The sequence below is a fragment of the Hippopotamus amphibius genome, chromosome 2, assembly GCF_030028045.1.
Source record: "Hippopotamus amphibius kiboko isolate mHipAmp2 chromosome 2, mHipAmp2.hap2, whole genome shotgun sequence".
Taxonomy (NCBI): domain Eukaryota; kingdom Metazoa; phylum Chordata; class Mammalia; order Artiodactyla; family Hippopotamidae; genus Hippopotamus; species Hippopotamus amphibius.
Genome location: NC_080187.1, coordinates 191,278,187 through 191,300,299, shown reverse-complemented (window position 1 = coordinate 191,300,299; position 22,113 = coordinate 191,278,187). Strand labels below are relative to the sequence as shown.

Genomic DNA, 22,113 nt, shown 5'->3' with positions numbered 1-22,113 from the left:
GAATAAGGAAGGGTAGTGAGTGATGGGGGGCAAGGTGGGTGTTGCTATTAGATTGGCATTGGGACGGTCCCCTGCTACATTGGAGCAGAGACCTGACGGGTGGGACAGTGTGAACTGTGCAGCTCTACGGAGGTGGAATAGTCTAGGCAGGGGGCCACCACTGCCAAGCCCTGAGGCGGGAGTGACCTTGCTGTATTTGAGGAATGGCAAGGAAGCCAGTGTGGATGGCGAGGAGCGAGAGAGGGAGGAGGTTAGGAGATGAGGTCACGTAGACTCCTCTAGGACTTAGCGTGGACTTAAATGTTAAGCTGAGCTGGGACAGGATCCGACTTACCTTTAAAAAGATTCTCTTTGGCAGCTGCTCAGCTCTCACTTCTTGGCCTAATTTCCCAGGTTGTTTAATTTTTATTGTACAAGACAATTCTCCAGAATTTACGGTGAACATTTTCCATTTCATTTGTATAAAAACATTAGCTGTCTCGTGCAGTCTGAGTGATCTCATTCAAGTAAATTCTGCTTGAACTGAATCACTCAGTACAGCTCTTCAAGGCGGCATTATTCTAGAAATGTGTTGCATGTTGATTCTAAGCCTTTCTTGAATACCTCTAGTTGTTACCATCAATCTTTTTATCCTAGTATCCTTGTACTTTACAGCATGCATAATAAAACTCACCAAAGTTAGTACCTGCATGAAGGGAGATGGAAGGTGGGAAAACAAAGAGTACTTGTGACTTCTAATAGAACATTATTGACCAAGTTATGCTACTCAAATAATTTATTTTGCATAATGTAGTTGTGAGAAACAGTTTCTTTCATCATCTTCCAAATACTGTGATGGACAAATAACTCATTGATATGAATGTGATAATATATTTGTGGGCAAATGATAATATTTTCTTCTGCAATGAATTTTATATGAATCTCTCCCCACCCTGCTTCTAAAATCTGACAGATGTGGATGAATGCCAGGCCATCCCTGGGCTCTGTCAAGGAGGAAATTGCATTAATACTGTTGGGTCTTTTGAGTGCAAATGCCCTGCTGGACACAAATTTAATGAAGTGTCACAAAAATGTGAAGGTAAGAAATATCATGCTTTGCAGCTAAGGGGTGGAGGGGTGGGCAAAACCCAAATCAGTGACAAGCTTTTTTGCAAATTGTTCCTAAATCCTTCTGTCTTTGTCATTCCCGTGAATGTGTAAATATAATATCCTTACCAGGAATAATATGCCTTTCTGCTCTTGAACCAGAAAAACCCTGCAGCTTTTTCCATTTTTATAGACCTAAAATAAGAGATCCATCTGAATCAAATTAAATATTAAAACATGAAATATTTTTGAACCAATATTTGGGTTAAAATGTTCAAGACACATGTTTTTGTATAGTTCTAGAGACATGAATTTAAATTTGATCATTACATATCATTCAGAATGACATAGCTTCTGATTTTTTTCTAGTCAAAATGTATCTTTGATTTTTTTTTTCCTTTGGAGAGATCTATTAACTCTTATATTTATGCTCCTAGTACAAGTTTAGGATTTTCTTTTCTGCCTATCAAATAGAAACCTTTTGTTCATCAAACAGAAAAATAACTTGAGGTAAATTTATATATTTGCATTTAGTTTATAGATTGCACTTCTAAAAATGTGTGTACAGAGAATGTATTTATATTCACCAATTCTGCTGTTTGCCAAAAAGAGGCCTGGCTTCCAAGTGTAATAAATATTTTTTTTCATGAAAGGGAAACATCCAGGAAATAAGTAGGCAGCATTGAATTCTTTTCTTTAGTGACTTCATGTACCTTAGATATGTAATGTCTGAAAATAATGTAACAGCATTCTCAAGGCAACATCTCTCATCCAGCTTAGCAGAGAAAACATTTTCCCTTATTCTCAACTCACTGTCTTTGGGGTGATATAAAGTTTCATTTAGATGCAAGCACTTTTGTTGAAAGTGGTTGCTGTTGTATCTATATTCCTAAACCCTAGCAATGAGGAATACTTTGTTCTAAATCATTTGTCAGGAATTGGATCATTAATCTTTCTTTGTTGATCTCCAGGGTATATCATACGTGCAAAACGCAGCTTTAAATGTGAATTACAGTTAAACAAGTTTAACATCTACTTGCCCTGAAACTGAGTAACTGTGATAAAATTATCTTTGAGTTACAGTTGTTTTTAAGTTATTAATCATCCTATAATTTATAATGATATGTTCTTGAACATGTTATAAACAGTTGAGGTAGCTGTGAAAAATACTTAAGTTCTTTCTAAGGAAGTAGGGCTTCTTGAAAACATTGTAAGTTTCAACGAACATTAAAGTTGACTCTCTATAGGCCAATGTATTTTAGAAGTTGTATTGTGAATTAAGTTAGAAGTAGAGAGTGTTGATTCTGAAAGAGTAAAGAACTTACCTGGTTTCACCTTTTTACATTATAAATTAAGGAACTGTCTTGGGTATGTTAAGTGCCCTGACTGAAGTCATCACATAGTACTAAAATTTACTTTTTTTTAGATTAATTTTTATTGGAGTACAGTTGGTTTTCAATGTTGTGTTAGTTTCTGCTGTACAGCAGAGTGAATCAGGTATACTTATATCCACTCTTTTTTAGATTCTTTTCTGATATAGGTCATTATAGAATATTGAGTAGAGTTCCCTGTGCTATACAATAGGTCCTTATTAGTTATCTATTTTATACATAGTAATATGTATATGTCAATCCCAATCTCCCAGTTTATCCCTTCTCCCTTCCCCCTTGGTAACCATAAGTTTGTTTTCTACATCTGTGACTCTATTTCTGTTTTGTAAATAAGCTCATTTTTATCCTTTTTTTAGATTCCACATATAAGCGATATCATACAATATAAAATTTACTTCTTTTGATTCACACTGTGGTGCTTGTTGTACCATATTATATTGTCTTTTTTTCCTGGATGCAAGCCATTACCTCTACTTTAATAACTGTATTTCCTAATATTTTGAAATATTTAAAATATCACGGTGTAGATTTCCAGGTATTATCATACATATCTTTTATGATATTCATAAGCTCTTAAGTTTTATTGCATGCAAAATCCACATCAACAATGGGGCATTTTTAGGCTTTCTCAGCTTACTATATTCAGCTTCAAGAGATGTCATCAGCTTCAAGATTTAGGGCAATATGCTTGGTATGACTTGTCCAGTCTGTATGTTGTTTTCTGAAATTATGATAGCTTCCAGTTTCAACTAGAATTGTTTCCTTGTGACCCTTGCTTTCACTCAGACCAATCAATTAACATCAGTCAGGATTGCTCACCTTCTCTCATGAACTAGATAGAAGATGCACAGATTTAATGCTCGGAATGAAAGAAAAGTGATTCAGAATCCTTTTATTAGTCCTAAGAAACCTGTGTGACCAATGGATCAGAAATTCAGTCTGAAAGTTGCTTAATCCTTTTCCACAGTTTGTTTTTGTTTTTTTTACCCGGCTGCATATTGAAGTCAGTAGCAAGATAAAAACAGAATACTTTTGCCTAGACGGTTTTTTGTTTGTTTGTTTTGGGTTTTTTTTCTTTTTTTGCCATCTACTGTTACATTAAATTCAGATGATGGTTTTTTTTCCCCTTCCTTTTGATTTTTCCATGCAAAATTGATATTGGAAGAGAGTGTCCCATTAGTATGACATGTGCTTTGGCCTGGAGACTGGTTTGGGCATTGTTGCCCTGCCGTACTCCAGTAGGAAAGTGGTCAGGAAGTCCTCTGAGAGTGCTTGGTGAGTGGGTCCCCTCCTTCGACTTCCTGGCTCTTCTCCAACTCCAGCACTGCACCATGGGAATGGCATGACTCTGGGTGTGGGGTGATCTCCAGGTGGTCAATAGAAGGAATTCTAGAAAATCTGGCCCCCACCACAGAGCAGATCAAGAGCCCACATGTGCCCTAGGAGGATGGTCAGGCCACCATGGGGTTCTGAGTCCTTGTGAAAATGGTTCCGGCACCTTTGCCATTACTTTGAGTGGCTTTTTTTTTTTTTGAAACTTGAAATAGACTATTTTATTTTTTTTTATTTACTTGTGATTTACAATTTTTAAAAAGATTTTTATTGGAGTATAGTTGCTTTACAATGTTGTGTTAGTTTCCGCTGTACAGCAAAGTGCATCAGTTATACGTATACATATATCCCCTCTTTTTTAGATTCCTTTCCCATTTAGGTTACCACAGAGCATTAAGTAGAGTTTCCTGTGCTATACATTAGCTTCTCATTGGTTATCTATTTTATACATAGTAGTGTATATATGTCAATCCCTATCTCCCAATTCATTGAATGGCTTTTTAAATGTATTTTCCTCTTGATTTGGAGAGGAAGGAACTGGGTACCTGGAAGCCCAGAATAATTTTTAAAAATTCAATCAAAAATTGGTTTTAGCCAATTTACAAGTCACCTTCATGCCCTCAGTGATGGTGAAAGCAGCTTTGTGTGAGAGCTTCCTTTTGCAGAATTCTCCCTTACTTCTTAAAATATCCCCCATCCCCAAAACTTTTTGAAAAAGTCATGTACCAACATTTATATAAATACATACAATTTAGGTACCTTTGAGATGTAAATTAACAAGCTGAAGCGATTAAATAAAAATTATTAAATTTTCATAAATTTAAGAAGAAAAAGATTGAGATTTATAGCTGTGATTTGAGAAAAAGGGAAATAGAGTTCATGCCCACCTTCGTTGTTGATTTTTCCAGTGACTCTAGAGTGTGCACACTGAAAGAACACACGAGCCTTTTCTTTTTGGAAACCAGGTCCATATTTGCATAGGTTACTGTGGGAGGAAATTAAGAAATAAAAAGTGTAATTAAAGGATTAAGTTTTATTTCTGGAAGAAGTCCCTTGGATTCCTAATTAACCACTAATATTTTGGGATTTAGATTATCGCCAGCCCAGCCTTTAGCAATTATAACACTGCGTGATGCAAAGGACTTTTTTAAAATGTAGCTCTTAAGTCCATGCTCTCTCTAACATATGAGCCAAAAACCTTAAGATTTTCCCTTTCTAAAATACTGGCGTATTTATCTGATGGCTCCTTGCTATCAGGGGCTCTTAGCCTCTCAGGCACCAAGGAGAATTCTTGGGGCCACTTAACCCATTGCTATCTTGGGGCTCCATCCTCTGCAGCTGGTGCAGGCCTTGACTCACTGTTCAAGGTCACCGGCTCCCATCCGGCTGCTGAATAGAATCTCTGTGGTATAGACACAAGAGCCCTGGGAATAAGGTAGACCTGGCCCTAGTCCTGGCAATGTCCCTCATCCTCTGCATGATCTTGGACAAGTCAGTTACCAGCTCTGAGTTACATCAACTTTCAGATGAGGAGGTTGAGCAGGATAATATCTGGGAGTTCTTTGCAGTTCTGCAGTCAGGCCTCCATCTTCACATTTCTCACTGTTTCTCAGTTGGGACCCGACAGCTGGAACTGTATGAATCAGAAACCATGCAAACTGGCATGTGTGGTGTGACTATAAACTAGTAATAAGGCTTATTTATTTTTTTTGACATGACTTGAAGTATCAGCTAGTTTGCTTTTTAGTCACATCTTTTACCCTGGATTTCAGGTGTCTAATAAAGCAATAATAATAATCTCACAGGCTCAGTGGCATTTATAATTATTAGTATCACATATTGTTTTTAAACAGCTGTCACAATTTTTTGTTGATTTTTTTTTCTCCCTTTGTTAGTAATCTGGACAGTCAGGATCTGGACCATCAGGTTAACTGGTTTCCTCCGTCTCTCAGTCACGTTGACATCCGTGATCTTGGATGGAGCTCCTGGACAGCTGGGTGTCCCAGGGATGCCTGTCCCAGAACGGAGACCCAGCTCCATCCCATCTGTGCTCCACAGTCCTCCCTCCCCTCCTGCTAGAGGAGCCCCGGGATAGGGAAGAGGCCAAGGGATGGGGAGAACGCCTGGAGAGAGCAGATGAGACAGAGAGAGAAGGAAGAAGAAGAACAAAGGACAGGGCAGCAAATCAGGAGGGAAGGGGCCTACCATTTGTGTCTCTTCTTAGGTCCACAGCAAGAAGCCAGTGAGGCCGCAGGCATAGCTGCTTCCCAGCAGCTCTGTCCTGCCCCAGGCAAACAGGGGGAAGTGTTCAGAGCACCGAAGTAGCTCTTCCCAGCCAAGTTCTACTCCCCACCAGGCCCCTCAAGCGGATTTACTTTTACGGCTGGTATTTGATACAGACTGACTTACAGAAACGCTGAGAAAGCCACTGATCTCAAGTTCTCTCCTACGTGGGATCCCTGACATTCTATTAAAAGGCGATAAACACAGTGTGCTAAGAGCCTGGAAAAATAATAGATTAGTATGAATGAGTTTCAGAGTGTAAGTGATGCTGATTGAAGTGCTTTATTCCAGACTTTTACCGTCGGGGACTCCCACCACGGCCTGCTCATGACATCAGAACTCACTTTCCTTGCTAGGAAGTGAAGGGACTGAGAAGCGGGTGGTTCAGGAAACTGGAAAGGCCCTAGACACAGGAAGGAAAAGGGTGTGTCACTGAGGAGAGGATATTGAAGGGGCCGTTTAATAAGCTCCTTCACATTGAACAATTTGGCTTGGTACTTTTAGCTTTATCTGGGTGAAAAGTAGGGAGGTACACTCTATGTTGTGTTTCCTGACCTGCTGACCTTTGAAGGTGTGCACCTAAGTGGAAACCCTGCCCCTCTCCCCTGCCCAGCCCCTGGCAGTTGAAGACTTGGGTTTAACATCACTTTATACACGAACCTCTTTGCACTTGTTTCAGGTTTTACTCGTGCCAGTTTTCTGAAGTCCTCAGTGGAATGCAGGAGCCGTGCCTAGGCAGCAGAATTATAGAAATCAGGTTCTGTGATCGTACCTATCATGTGAGGGTTAGAAGAGCTGGCGCACGTGAAGCATTTAGACAGTGCCTGGACCCAGTACATATTAACTCTTAGTATTGTTGATGTTATTATTGTCTGCAGTAAAGGGTCCAAATCTAACGTAGCCAGCATGTGAAAGAAGATGTTTCCTCCACCCTGCCAAAGTTAATTCTTGTTTTTAAATGATTTTTTTTTCCTGAAATGTGCTATCAAATAACTTCTTTGGATATTGATGTCTATTAAGTGGCCTGAATAAGGGTGACAGCAGTCGTTTATATAAACAAGTAGAAAAATGTTTCTTTTAATAGATTCTATCTGCTCACATGAGTTTTGATAGGTGTTATGTGACTTAGACATTAACTTTTCGGGACATTCTGAGAAGGGTGCATTTGTCTTAATACCTTTGTGTTATAGTTAGAGCGTCCTCTCTTGTTAGATGAGGTTGTTGGATCCTCTAGGCTCTTTGATATATTTGTTTGGCTTTTTGTTGGTTTTAGGTAGTAGTGTGGTAAATACAGTGTGCTGGTAAATACAGAAGGACTAATGCTGAAGAACTGCCTTAAAATGAGCCTTGAGATTATGGTTAGATTAAGGTTATGCCATTTCTAGACCCTTAGGCTCTGTCCTTGGCTCTTTTTCTGCCCAGCTTTCACTGACTCCACGGTGATGTTTATATCTGTTGGAGCAGAACAGGCACCTTTTCCCTTACACAACTTCACGAGGACGATCTGTCTGGGTTAGCACTGACCACAACGTAAGCAGTGACATATTGCTTGGTTTAGCCTCTAGCCTAGCCTAGAAGAATGGGGGTTTTGCTTTTAAAAAGGTTAAACTGCATGGTAACAGTGTCACTGTTGTCTTTTTGACTAACAGGGTGAACCTGAGTCAGAAGACTCTTGAATCTGGTCCACTTAGAACTCTATTTTGTTTTACCAGTGAAGAGCAGTACTGAAACTGGAGAAGAAACGTTCTTATTTTTAAACTACCCACACTGACAGTCTGGCCATTGCAATGGTTCCAGGAGGCTTGGGTCAGACTGTCCCTCTCCCTAGGTCAGTGCAGAAAGCCCCACTTGTCTTAGAGAAGAGGCCATGCAGATACCCTGCTCCCTGAGTTTACTTTCAGCCTAAGCAGGACATCCTCAATTTCTTCTCTCCCCTTACTGGTGCCACATCTATCAACAGCTGTCAGTGTCTGATTGTGGCTCTTGAAAATCTCTCCTTGAAGGAAATGGTCTGATTTGTCCTAAGCGACTTTGACTGCTTCCTTAAGGAGACCCAGTGGCCTCAGGCCCTGAGGACTCACCACAGCTCTGACTTCAGCCAACCCTACAGGGGACTGGGGAATTGGAGTGGTTTTCGGAGTTGTACCCTTTGGGACGAGATGACCAGACCATTATCCCTCCTCCACAATCAGTCGGTAGATGTGGGCATCTGGGGAGGATATAAACTCGGGCGAGGTGGCTCTCGGCAGCTGGGTCAGTCCCAGGAGATGCTGAGAGCTGGAGGCCATCTCCTGACAGCATTCCCAGATCTGGGACAATAGGTCCTTCCCTGAAGGGGGGAATCTGGATGAAGCACCCAGCATCTACCACGATTCGCTCCCTGAACCCACAGAAAATGATCGTTGTGGCAGTTTGGGAGCCCCTGAGAACACCAAGTTGGCCAAGTCTTGGTCAGCAGTCAGACCTCATGGTCTTCTCTTGTGGGATTTTTCAGTATCTGTGGAAAATCAGATCGAAAACAAATGCAGGGAGTGATGCAGAATATAGAGTGAATAAAAAGGGAGCTTAACTCAATGCAAAACAGAGAGAGAAAAGGGAAAACAAAATTTTAAGCAAAATATTTGAAATATTAGCATGCTGTGTGGGCTTGAAACAACAGTACAGTTTTAGATTTTAAAGGCAGAATTTCTTTAATTTTGCTCCAATCTTTCAAATTTGGTGAATTCCTTGGGTACATCTGTCTTAAGAGAAGAAGCATCCATTCTTTGAATTAAGTATTTTATAGGCCACTTTTATTCTGTAAAGATTGCTGTTTCCAGGGACATGATTTGACAAGTGTTACCTCTGAGTTCTTGTAATGATGAACAGTTTTATACTGTGTTCTACAAATATTGAAACTCTTCTTTTCATTCCAGATATTGATGAATGCAGCACTATTCCTGGAATCTGTGATGGGGGTGAATGTACAAACACAGTCAGCAGTTACTTTTGCAAATGTCCCCCCGGTTTTTACACCTCTCCCGATGGTACCAGATGCATAGGTAGGTGTAATTATCAATAATAAAGAGCATGCACGGTTTCTGTAAATCTGTTCCATAAGAGACAGCATTGTGAACAGTTTGTTAAGGGAGACATATAATTTCTCACTTGAGGTAAAATGTGCTTTTATGGAAATCTATTAAATAGTTGACGACCCTCTTAAAGAACAGAGGCACCTGTGGTCTTGTTTTGGGATTTTTTGCCTCCCATAATGAGATGGTTTAGGAGACCCTACAGATATACTCAGTCTAAAATTTGCAAAGTCTTTAACTTTGCTGTTATGTGACTGTCAGACCTTGAAGCCATCGGTGACTCCTCTCTTTACCCCCACCTTCAGTCATTTCCCAGGACCTATGTTAATTTAGGTTTGAAATTTTGCAATAATCTCCTCATTGCTTTCCCTGCTTCCTGGCTTCCCTACGGTCCATCTTGTCAGATTTATCTACCTAAAATGGTGCTTTGATTAAATAACCCTCTTGCTCAAAAACCTCACAGTTTTCCGTTAGGATTTGGAAATTAGTGGTTTTCAGTCTATGTCCCATGGAATCTTCAGGTGCTGCAAAACACCTCTAGGGCTGCTAGGGTTGGGGAGGGGGACAGGGAAAAGGGGGAGGCTGAGTGGAAAGGGTTCCTGCCTTCCCCTCCCCCTTCATACACACACGCCAAGCAATTTTGCTTTTATCTGGGTGGGTGTTAGGCTATCCATATTTTGATATTCCAAAATAGCAATTAAATAAGAGGTTCTGTTGTTCAAAAAAAAAATAGATTTGACAATTGCTAGATTTAATGGTTGCTAAGACTTCCTTCAAAGTCAAGTATTCTAGAATAAAGTTCAAGTTCGAGAATGGACAGCCCGATAATGAAAGAGCTTCATTCTCTGACCCCTCCCAACCTTGCTGACTTGTCAGCACAGTCCCCCCCTTCTCATCCTAAAGGGGCCATTCATTGCAATTCTTTCATTCATGTTGCACCACTCAGAATATGCTCCCCGATTCAAGCTTCCTTTCACACTCCGACTCAGGTTCTCTGTCTTTGAAGGTGTCCCAGGTCAACTTACCTGAAAGCAATTTCCCCCAGACTTAAGGATATACTTATTATAAATGGTTTTATAGGGAAATTCTGTTTCTGTATGTTTTTATCTCCCTAGTTAAGTTGTGATTCTCCTTAAACAACAGTAACTGCTATCCTTATTTTCCTGGTGGTTCTCAGCACAATTCCTTGCATGCGGTAGGCACTCAGTAAGTATTTGTTGAATATCAAAGTGAGCAAGTCCTTATTATCAGGGCAAAGCTAGGAAGCCTATGGCAAAAGGCCTCGGAGAAAAATGAATGCTATCTTTTGATGTTTGTTTCTGGCCCATATTTTCAAAGACACTCAGCTTCACATCCTCACCACAGGCCATGAATTTCAGACCAAAGCAGAATTGCACTTGAAATTCTGAATTCCTTTTTAGTTAGTCACACATAATAAAAGCTGAGGGCAGTCTCTCAGTTGACATTTGAATAAGAACAACTCATGAGGGAAGCATATCTGGACTTTTCCTTAGAAATAATGGTCAGTAGTGCCCAGATGGCCTGATTTTCCAGAATCTATCCATATAGCTTGGAACTGCAGTGAAAGGATGGCAAATGCCATTCGTTTAGTTCCTTTTTTTCACCAAATTGTCCCAATTAGTACATGACCTCCAGTGGATATGCCTAGCAGAGTTCTTTCCTGGCCAAGTAATAGGTAGATTTCATTTTATCCTTCAAAGAGAGCCTCAAACAGCATTAAAATGATTAGTTTTAATCATTTTAACACATTTACATATCAGAGAGTTTACATTTTTAAAGTTCTTTCCTTTTTACTTAATATATCCACACTAACTTTTTTACAGAGAAAGGGAACTCAGATTTCTGGGTCACCTCCTAGGTGTGAAGTATTTTATGGAAATTATCAGACTTAATGTTCAAAACAGTATGTAGATGGGAAGAAGCTGAGGTTTGGGAAGTTTCGATAAATAATTTGGTCCAATTGTTTAAACAGTTAGTAAGTGAGGGAGCTGGGATTCCAACTTGGGCTGAGTCTGCAGCCCGGACTCCGCCCACTGCTTCCTCCCAAATGAACACCGGATGCAGTGAGCGTCTGCTTGCCATCCCCCTAGGCAAGCACTGTTTCTCCTTCCTTGGAACTTGATGATGCCCACAATTAGCAACTTGTTACGTAAAACGATCCCAGTGACATTTCTGCCTGCCCTACCGCTGATATTTCCTGCCATGGTAAAACCACAGAGACCCCCAAAATTATCCCTTGTGGCAAGAAAATAAATATAGTCTCCGACTTATAAACAAATCCAAGGTTTGTCGGCAAGTTGGTTATTTGGAATTAGTGAATCTAACCAATAGGAAACCCCACGTGTAGATACTGGTATGTGATATCTTCCTTATACATCTCTTTTTACCGTGATATTCCAACGGTTACCTTCTGTTACCGCATTCTGCGGTTCTCAGATCTCACCAGTCCCAGTGCTCCCTTTGTCCTGTAAGCTCTTGTAGAATGATTGCATTTTATTTTTGGCTTTGTGATCTTCTTTTGGCACTTTACAACACATTGTGTAAAGTTGTCTTTTCATATTAGTGTGTTCTGTCTCATCAATTCCCAGGAGTCTTAAAGATGTCCTGTACCTAGCTTGGGCCTCACAGCTCCTAATTCCTGATTGGCTCCAACAATGTTAGTGATTGGTTGGGATAGACCTGTTGACAGGCTAGGATGACCTGCAAACACCTATTGATATTTCATCCATCATATATTTCTTTTGATGTAATGTGATTTCTGGATCCTGAGAGTAAGGCCACATGATTCAAAAGTGGAGAAAGGAAGAAAGTTTCTTACTCCTTTTCTGCCAGATGTCTTGGCCAGGACAGATTTAAAATAGGCAAAGATGTCTAAGGTTCTTCCAACCTTCCTTTACCTCCTCTAAATCTTACCATCTTCTCCCTCAGCTCCATAGATCTTCAGATCTTTCTTTCTCTTTTTTCTTTCTTTTCCTTTCTTTCTTTCTTTCTTTCTTTCTTTCTTTCTTTCTTTCTTTCTTTCTTTCTTTCTTTCTTCCTTCCTTCCTTCCTTCCTTCCTTCCTTCCTTCCTTCCTTCCTTCCTTCCTTCCTTCCTTCCTTCCTTCCTTCCTTCCTTCCTTCCTTCCTTCTTTCTTTCTTTCTTTCTTTCTTTCTTTCTTTCTTTCTTTCTTTCTTTCTTTCTTTCTTTCTTTCTATGTTCATTCCTTCTTTCTTGGCTGCGTTGGGTCTTTGTTGCTGAGCACAGGCTTTCTCTAGTTGTGGTGAGTAGGGGCTACTCTTCATTGTGGTGCAAGGCTTCTCATTGTGGTGGCTTCTCTTGTTGCGGAACACAGGCTCTAGGCGTGCGGGCTTTAGTAGTTGTGGTACATGGCCTCAGTAGTTGTGGCTTGCGGGTTCTAGAGTGCAGGCTCAGTAGTTGCGGCGCACAGGCTAAAGCCTCCCCTTACCCTCTGTGCAAAATGATCCAGCGCCAGATGGTTTCCTTTCCACTTCCTTTGGCGTGACCATCTGAAGACATGGAAAACTTCAGACTGCTATACTCAAGGGTTAGTCCCTTTGCATGGTTCCTGCTTTTCACAACTCTTCCCATTGGCTTTTTTTTTTAACAACTATAAGTTGTGTAAATGTGTGTATTCTTAACAAAATCTTTCCTACAAAAAAAAATTAGTAAGATGATTATTGTATATGCAGGTGCCATTTATAAATCAGGAACTGCCAGCAACCCAAACGTGGCTGGTAATTCTTCCAGCCCCAACATTCACGATTTTGTTCAAGAGTCTCCGACCCATTGATTTATCATATAAGTTAGCCAGCTGGGCAGTGAGATAATATCATAGATAATTTGCAAAATAATAGACATTAGCCCATTAAGAATTTGCTGTTGGCAGCTGTAGGTCCCAGTTTTGCTCTGAAAGATAGCCCGCACTGAAAATTGTACATACAAATTTTGGTCAAGTGTTTATACTGGGTTTTGACCGCCAAATTCATTTGAAGCTGGGATACAGGCCAGTTTTGAACATCTCTTCCCATTCTTAACAGCCTTTGGTTTCCATGCCCAAAATATTAATCCTGGAGTATATGAAGTATCAGTGTCTTTAAGGCAAAGCAAATTTGGAAGCAGGAAGTTCTATTTCTCCCCCTTCTTCACAGGGGAGGTGCCACCCGTGCCTCCACAGAGCATTCTTTGTCTGCACTCTCCTCTCCAGCCATTTACCCTGGGCCAGGCTGGAGTAAAAGCTGTTCTGCCTCTCTGCTGAGACTATTAGCCTGACCAGAGGTGCAGGAACTGGGACCACAAAAAATTTTCTGGAAAGCACACTTATACTTGCTAGTGGTTTTAAGTACTTTTTAGAAATAATCTCATATCCTTTAAAGCTGACCCATAATTTTCTTTTATGGTTTGTCTAGGTTTGTTGTAGCCATCTTTACTTGACATCAGTAATTTAAATGTTTCTAAGTTTTTGAAACATTTAAATTATTAAATGCTTAATAGATAAACAATTCAATTATTGAATTTTGGTTTTTTATTTCACTTTATTAATTTATTGCAACCTTCAAGAGATTAAGGCTTTGTGTTTTTGAGAATGATGTAGATGAAAGGTATGACCCTCTCTCATCAAATGTTGGTTAGTGTGCAGACTTACAAGAAACATAGGGACAGATTTTTGACTATAAACAAATTCTTCACCTTACAAAAGGATTTCCCAGTTATATTTCTTAAAATGACAAGTATATTTAAAATAGTGGTTACATTTGAGAAGTTTATTTTGTAGGAACTGTACAGAGATACATTTTACTTAAAGAGAGGTACACCCCTAACATGACAGATCAAGGTGTTCTGCACTTGGCTACCTGCCTCTTCTATTCCACAGCATGACCTCAAAGGCCCATGAAACAGTTAGGTTTCTTCTTTATCATGGACTCTTTTCTGGTAGCCCAGAGTTGTACTTCAGTGTGTCAGTGTTGTTGTGACAGTCAGACATGATGAAACCCAATAAAAGTGATATATAGAAACATCTTCCCCTGTTGATTTGAGTAGATACCTTTCTGAAAAAAAAATTCTTTTAAGAACGACTGTATTCTGTAGCACTAAGAACTTGCAAGTGTGTACATTTTAAACTTGTAAATAATTAGCACCTTATCAAATCTGTTAGGGTCCCAGGACAAAAGGAAATCTTCATTAACAAGTATTGGATCTGACTGCAAAATGGCTCGTTCCTTCAAAAAAATATCTCACAAGTCTGACCCATGGTTTCAGCCTGAAAAATAAGATCTTTTAGAAATGTAGACTATAGTGCAGACTTCATGTTGTTTTAAAATAGATTTATGTCCATATTTGCCTAAAGTGGCTCTAGTTAAGTCGTTTGAAACCAAGGACAACATGGTCTCCCTTCATATAGAGACGTCACGGCCAGTGATTTTCTTCTTCTCTCTTTTCCTATGACCCATATGGTTGTAATCATTCATTCCCACCTTGGGGATGGAATGTGGGACTTGGGCCAAGTGCACCAGCCCGCAGGGGCAAAAGATGTGAGACAGAGGGATTTCTGACAGCGCTGTTCCCGAGTGGGGCTCGCAGCTTCCCTTCCAGGGCTGAGTGTCGGTTCATCCTGCCTGAGCCCCAGTGGGAAACGTGGAGGTGCTGGGGCAGGAGAGAGTCGTTTTATGTTTGATCTCAGTGATGTGTGTGGGGATTTCTTTGTCCTCTCAGATGTTCGCCCAGGATACTGTTACACGGCTCTGGCAAACGGGCGTTGTTCTAACCAGCTGCCGCAGTCCATCACCAAGATGCAGTGCTGCTGTGACGTTGGCCGGTGTTGGTCTCCAGGGGTCACTGTCGCCCCCGAGATGTGTCCCATCAGAGCAACTGGTAAGAGCCCTTCCATTTACCCACAGAGTCTCTCGACTCAACCCCCACAAGCCCAGGGGCAATGTGCATGCTGCAGATTTAGTGGAAACCTGGGTAAGTGAATAATGTTCCAGAAAATAAAAGAGATGACCTTCAGGGAAATTTCCTCAGATAATGAACAGGGAAATACAGAGGTCCATACAAATGACACTTGTCTCAGGTACTGTGTGTTACTTAGCATGCGTATTACCACTGGGTAGCAGCAGGACCAGTCAGAAGAACTGGTTCCTTCTTATTCTCATGTATTTCTGTGGCTCTCATGTAGTCCTCAAAAGCTCAGTAGAATAAAACTCAACTCCCTCAGAGCCTTTCAGGTGAGTTATTCTGGATACACATTTCCTCCTTCCCTAACATTTGATGCTCTTCTCTTCTTCATTGCCAAGTACTGTTGATTTTTTTTTCTTTTTGATTTCTCCTTTATATCATATTCATTTACACATAAAGCTCATTTTCTCTCTTCTGGACTAGTGCAGTAGTCCTGTTTTCTGTGAAATCCACAGCTGCCACGTAACATTTCCCAAACCCAACCTCATCTGAAATTCAGTTTTAAAAAATTGTCTCTGGGGAAAATATAGGGAAAGATGTCTAGAAAATTTTTCCCAGGATGAACTCAGGCAATATCCAGTGGTCCAAGTCACTCTATTTCTTGAAAATTAAATTTTACTACTTAGCAGGGCATTTAAAGTCCCTAGTTCTGATCCCAGTTCATCTTTTAATTCTTGTTCTTTATAGTAGCTTTATTTTCTAATTAAATTATACAATGCAGCTTTCCTTGAACCCAGTCTGAACATCTCTAAACTCACATGTTCCTTTTTCCTCAGACTTCTCCCCACTTCAGGTCCTTATTCCCTACTCCCTACTCCCCACCCCTGCCACCTCTGCCTGTTATATGCCCTCTTGTTGGTTAAAGTTCCACTCAAATATGACCTAATCCGTGCACATCCCAAGACCACCACAGCTGAAAGTGCTGCCTTCTTGCTCAGTGCTCTAGGTTTGTACTGTTGCTATGATACAGTCCCATCTGCTCAGCTTTGTGCCTATGTGTGTTCATGTATAGCCTTTTTACTAGTTGGTAAATCTCATTGGGGGTCTCAGTCATTAGTATAATGCCTTATTCCTTCTGATTTTTTTAACACTTGCCTGGTACTTAGTGAGAACTTGCTGATGGGAGTTCCGGTAGAGTGTACAACTTATTAGGTGACATCTTTCCCACCAGTTCTAAGTAAAAACTGGGGTTATATCTTCTTAATCTGGTTCCTGAAAAGTGTGTTTAAATCAGGAAATTTTAGGAGAGAGAATAAAGGTGAGGATGGGTGAATGCAGGGTTAATGAAATCCTTCAGAGTGTGCTCGCCACAGAATATGAATTCCCCATTATCATGGGTTATAGAGCTGCTCCCAGATGTTATTTTTAAATTTCTGTTTATTACTAAGAATTCTGGGTATGGATTAAAGAAGCAAGAAAGTCTTTCAATATATTTTAATATATAACAAGCCATATATTTTGCCATAGATTTTGACTGTCTGTGGCCTAAAAATATAATGCATCCTCCTTAGTCCACTAGGGGGATCATTTAGTGGGTCACTGTTTAGAAGCACATGACTTGCTACTAAGACATACAGCTTGGGGACCAGGAGAATCACTTTTTAAATATATACGTTAACTTAGGAATCAGTGGCACTGATGTGGATTCTTTCCCATGTTGAGGCCTTGAATGGAAGTGATAGGACTAGAGTAAGCTTAGGTGCCTGAAGACCTACTTTAGGACTCATGGAGCAGAAGGCCTGGTTCCCCTATGTGACTGTGCAGGGAGCTTCTCTCCCAGGAGTACCACCGAGAGATACACAACCCTGAGATAGACCCAGAGCAGAGCAGATGGGTAGAGCAAACTAATTTGCAGGTAGGTGTGTTTGTTCAAATGTTCCAGTACCACAGAGCTCTGGCTTCTTAACTTATGGAGAGTGATGACATAAGAAGGATTATTTCAGATTGGTCAGCTTTTCACTTTGAAAAAAATCGTATCATCTATCCTGTAAGAAAGATCACTGTGATTTGACAACAGGTATTGTAGCATCCTGATTCAGGGAAGCATAAACAATACATAAATCCCTCCCAAATACAGTCAAGTACTACAGAATCTCTGTGGGTTGAAATTCCAGATAAGTAATGCAGTAATAGAATTCTCTGAAAACTTAAACTTAACTTGAGTTGGAAATGTCAAATATGATTGAAAAAGTTTTAGTAATGGACCAGAAAATAACAAGATACATGGTAGCTAGTTATGTTTAGCCAAATGTAAATGGACAGAATGTCCTGTGAGGTTGAAATATGAATACATTTTGGTACTGGACCTATTACTGTGTCATAGAATAAGTCAGATTTTAGTCCACAAGGAAAATAAAAATACTAGCCTAATTTCTATTAATGGATGCAGCTATTATAGAAGGTGTCTATGGGAGAATCCCCATGTGACAGAGGTAATAAAATAATCAATATTCTGGAAAGAGGGAAAAAAGACATTTTAAAAATTATATAATTGTAGAAAGGAACTATGACAAACTATGGCTATTTGTAGGAAACATGAAAATGGGTAGTTAAGTAAATACATTTCTCAAAACCTGAATAATGCTTAAAAAGACCTGTTTGGAAGCCTCCCTCCCCTGAAATGTGTCACAAATCTAAACATGATTTATTCTAATAAAGAACTGGCATTGTGAAAAGTAGGAGTCGATCTGTATGTGCAGTTGTAAGGAAAACAGTTGACTGAGTCTGAGTGTGCTCGTTTGAAGGGTCATTCTGCAGCAGTAACACAGACTCACCAGCCCTCGGTATTTCTTCTGCCCATGGGCTGCTTCTTCTTCATCACTTTGTTGTCTTTTACAAACTGGTATTCTTCACTCCCATCTCTTTATTTTCCACACCTTCCTTATGTGAGCTCATCCTTCCCCATGGCTTTAAATACCACCTGTCTGCTGGTAACCCCAACACGTATCAGCAGCCCTGACTTCTTCCCTAGGCTTCAAACTCTCTTATAAAACTGCTATGTGACATCTCCATGTGGATGTCTGATATCTCAAAATTCATATGTTCAGCTTCGGTGGGTATAGCTTCCACTCACCAAACCTGCTCCCACCCCAGTTTTGCCCATCTCAGCACGTGGCGCCAGTGTCTACCCTATTGCTCAGTTGGAAAACTGGAAGTCATTCTTGATTTCCTGTTCCCTCAGCTCTGACAATTACTTCTTCCCCAAGCATGGCCCATTTATCTCTAAAATACCCTTTAAATGTGTTTACTTCTGTCTAGTTGCATCACTGGCTCACTTGTCCAGCCATCCTTGTCTTGCCCTTGGTCTTCTGCAGCAGCCTTGCTTGTCTCCAGAACTGTCTCCAAATGCCAGAGAGAATGATCTTCTGAAAATGTTCATCTGATCACGTCCCACCCCTGCTGAAGACTACCAGTGGCTTCCCAAGGCACATAAAATAAAATCTAAGCACTAAAAAGTGTGCCCTTTAGAGTCCTGTGGGGTCCACAGGTGGGAAGCCTGGGTGGAGATCATGGCAGTTTATTCTATTTTTCCTTGAGGTGAATTTTGACATAGTTAGAGACTCCATAGGTTTTAGGAGGGGCGTGTGGTACACACTCTGGGGAGTTTGTTTTCAGTTTTGAATTATTGTTCCAGTATGGTTGCTGCCATCAGTATTAGGAATGGGAATGAAGTCAGTTGGCTTTTTTTTCCTTTTCTCCAATTGGCCTATGTGGTTTGATGATCAGTTTTATTCAAAATTTCTTTACAAAGTAAAGAGTGACTTCCATGGGCCTATTGCATATGCTACAGCTCAGCTATTGTGTTGTGTTTTTTTTTCCAGAGGATTTCAACAAGCTGTGCTCGGTCCCTATTGTAATTCCCGAGAGGCCAGGATATCCTCCCCCACCTCTTGGCCCCATCCCTCCAGTTCACCCTGTTCCTCCTGGTTTTCCTCCTGGACCTCAAATTACAGTCCCTCGACCACCAGTGGAGTATCCATATCCATCTCGGGAACCACCAAGTAAGAACTTCGGAAGTCATCTAATTACTTTCCTTGCATTAATCAGCTTAACTTTTTTTGTTTACGCTGCTTAAGTCATTTAGCAAGTCTACCAATTCTTAAATACTTCATTTAGAGTGTTGTATATAAATTTCTCAATTGGCCTGTTTCATGAAGGAGAACGGGTGGTTTCATATTCTCCAGAGAAGAATGTCCTTTTGTTATTGATGTTGTGGGAGAAATTTAAATCTGATGCACAGGATGAATTCATAGAGGAGGTATAAAATTACTCTTTGGGTTGTATGTTACACAAAGCAGTTTTGCAAGTAGATACATAGCAGTAACTCACTGCCTTTGTTGTTTCTGTAAACTGGAGGTGTGAGAGTGAGGCAGAGAGAGGGGTACGGAGAAGCGGGCAGAGGAGCAGGCTTCAGCGAGGCCAAGGCACCTGGCCGCAGGCCTCGCGGTGCATAGGTGCTTTCCATAGGCGGGAATGGGAACGTGCTCTATTGACGCCAGATGACCTTTGCCCAAAGGGTGTCCTCCTTCCTTTATGATTCAGCGTCTTGCCCGTTATTACTGGATTCAGTGCTGATGGAAGATGCCCTAGTTATACATAATTTTAATGGGGTTTCATGTTATTCCTTCAGGGGTGCTGCCAGTCAACGTCACTGATTACTGCCAGCTATTTCGCTATCTCTGTCAAAATGGGCGCTGCATCCCAACTCCCGGGAGCTACCGGTGTGAGTGCAACAAAGGATTCCAGCTGGACCTCCGTGGGGAGTGCATTGGTACGTGATAGACCACTAGGTTGGCACCAAGAGGCCAGTGCAATGCTGTTCTACAACTGTATAGGTTTTCTATGGCTACTATAACAAATTGCCTCAAACTTAGTGGCTTAAAACAGCACAGATTTAGTATCTTATATTTCTATACATTAGAAGCCCGACACAGGTCTTTCTGGGCTAAAATCAAGGTGTCGGCAGGGCTATGTTCCTTTTAGAGGCCCTTGGAGAGAAGCCATTTCTTTGCCTTTTCCAGCATCTAGAAGCTGTCTGTATTCCTTGGCTGAGGGCCTGTTTCTTCATCTTCAAAGACAACAGTGTAGCATCTTCAAATCTCTGACTCTCTGGTTCTCTCTTCCAATTCCTTCTTCCACGTTTAAGGATCTTTGTGATTACACTGGGTCCATCTGCATATATTCCAGGAGGGATGGATTCCACTAATTAGCAACCTTACATAGTTCCCCTTGCTGTGTAGCATATTCACAGGCTCTGGGGATTAGGACATGAACATATGGTGGGGGCATTATTATGCCTAGTAGAGTGACTTTTAACTTTAATTGTAAAACACATTCAAGGCATTGCTGGTAACTCTAACTTAAGCCATCTTATTGAAGCCTGACCATTAAAATAAAGCATTAGAAATAGCCCTGAATTATGAAACTTTGCATGTTTTACTAATTTGAATGAATAACTTACCAGCTCTCTCTAGTTAGTCATTAAAAACTGGAAGCAGAGAACTTTAAGTTGTTGACAAGGCAGTTAAGCTAGTGAAGGAAGGAACTATAACACAAGAATAATTTGTTGGATTGGATATGAACACCCAGTTGCCATCTAATTTTTTAAAAATTAATTGCTCTCTTAGTTCTATTACAAATCCCAATTCCAATTATGAACCAGGCAGAAATGAGTAGTTCTTGGTTTCTCCTGCTGTATAGTTTCCCGGTGATATGAAAGCCCTTTCAAGTAGAGCGTTAGAAGAGAGTCCTTCAGTCCTTAGAGGTCATCCATAGCTGGGCAGGAAAGGCAAAGGGAACGTCTAGCTCAGGGTTGTGAGATCAGACCTGCATCTTCCACAAGAAGCATGTGACTTCGGACAAGTGGGTTATCTTCCATACCCTTAGCTCCCTCATCTTCACAAACAGGAATGAAAACCAGTTTACCTGTAAGTACTGCTGATGGCTCTAAATGACTGTAAAACTAGTGGGAGCCTGTCTAGGGACGGGGTGGGGCGGGTGGCAGCCTCGATGGTGGGTGAGAATCGCCCTGTAAATGACAACAGCTTCATGATTTGTTGTAATATTCTTAGTGGGACTCAGAAAGGAATGCTTAGATATGGTTAGGCCTTCTTTTTATTGAAAAATCGAGCTTCAAGAGACGCTCAGCCTCCTATCCAGAAGCCACTTCTGAAATGTTAGTCTGTTTGATTCTCTTAGGCCAGACCCAAGGAAGAGAAAATGTTTATTAGCTTGGAGTGTTGAGTTGCTATGTATTTGGCCTTTTTCTCTGAAAAGTGACATGGGAAAATAGTACACTTTAACTGCTCAACCAGTTACAGTGGCTGGTGACACCGTTACTGTAGTGGAAAGAAAAAAGATCCTTTCATTATGCTATTTATTTCTTAAAAGGAAAGTGTTTTAACATGTAAAGGAAACCAATAACATGGTCTTAGAGTTATGAGGTATTGCGATCTAATTCCTTACTAAAATATACTGTGTTTCACAGATGTGGATGAATGTGAGAAAAACCCTTGTGCTGGTGGCGAGTGTATTAATACCCAGGGCTCCTACACCTGTCAGTGCCGACCTGGCTATCAGAGCACACTCACCCGGACGGAGTGCCGAGGTACGTGCGATCTAGCTTGGCATGTGGGATATGCATGCTAAGTAAGGAGCTGGCTTTAAAGGAATCCCATGGAGTCTGAATAACCCTTGCCGGAAGAGGCTAATAAGCTCCCATTGCTTTTTGCACTTAATTCCAGCTATTGTTCCTCTGAAGGATAGCATCATGAAATCTGGCAGACATTCAGATTATTTTAAAAGATGTTTCTGTGCCTGGAGGAATATCTTCTCTTCACTGCCTTTTTTTTTTTTCTTTTTTTGCCTCATCACTATTGTCTCAACTTTTAATCTGAGAGCTAGGGAATGGGGTTGTCCTTTGTTGACACAGAAACTGAGAAAAGTTTCGGGTGAAATTTTACGCAATTAACTGCT

The 22,113-nt window shown here is 40.7% G+C and overlaps 1 protein-coding gene across 2 annotated transcripts in view; it reads left to right on the top strand.

Moving 5' to 3' along the window:
* The window catches only part of FBN1 (fibrillin 1), a 250,972-nt gene that overhangs the window by 116,322 nt on the left and 112,537 nt on the right, over positions 1–22,113 (top strand). For both annotated transcript variants that reach the window (XM_057722115.1, XM_057722114.1), the window contains exons 8-13: positions 953–1,078; positions 9,008–9,133; positions 14,896–15,054; positions 18,960–19,139; positions 19,769–19,909; positions 21,626–21,745. In XM_057722115.1, coding sequence (XP_057578098.1) covers positions 953–1,078; positions 9,008–9,133; positions 14,896–15,054; positions 18,960–19,139; positions 19,769–19,909; positions 21,626–21,745 — 852 coding nt within the window. The remainder of the gene's footprint in view (positions 1–952; positions 1,079–9,007; positions 9,134–14,895; positions 15,055–18,959; positions 19,140–19,768; positions 19,910–21,625; positions 21,746–22,113) is intronic.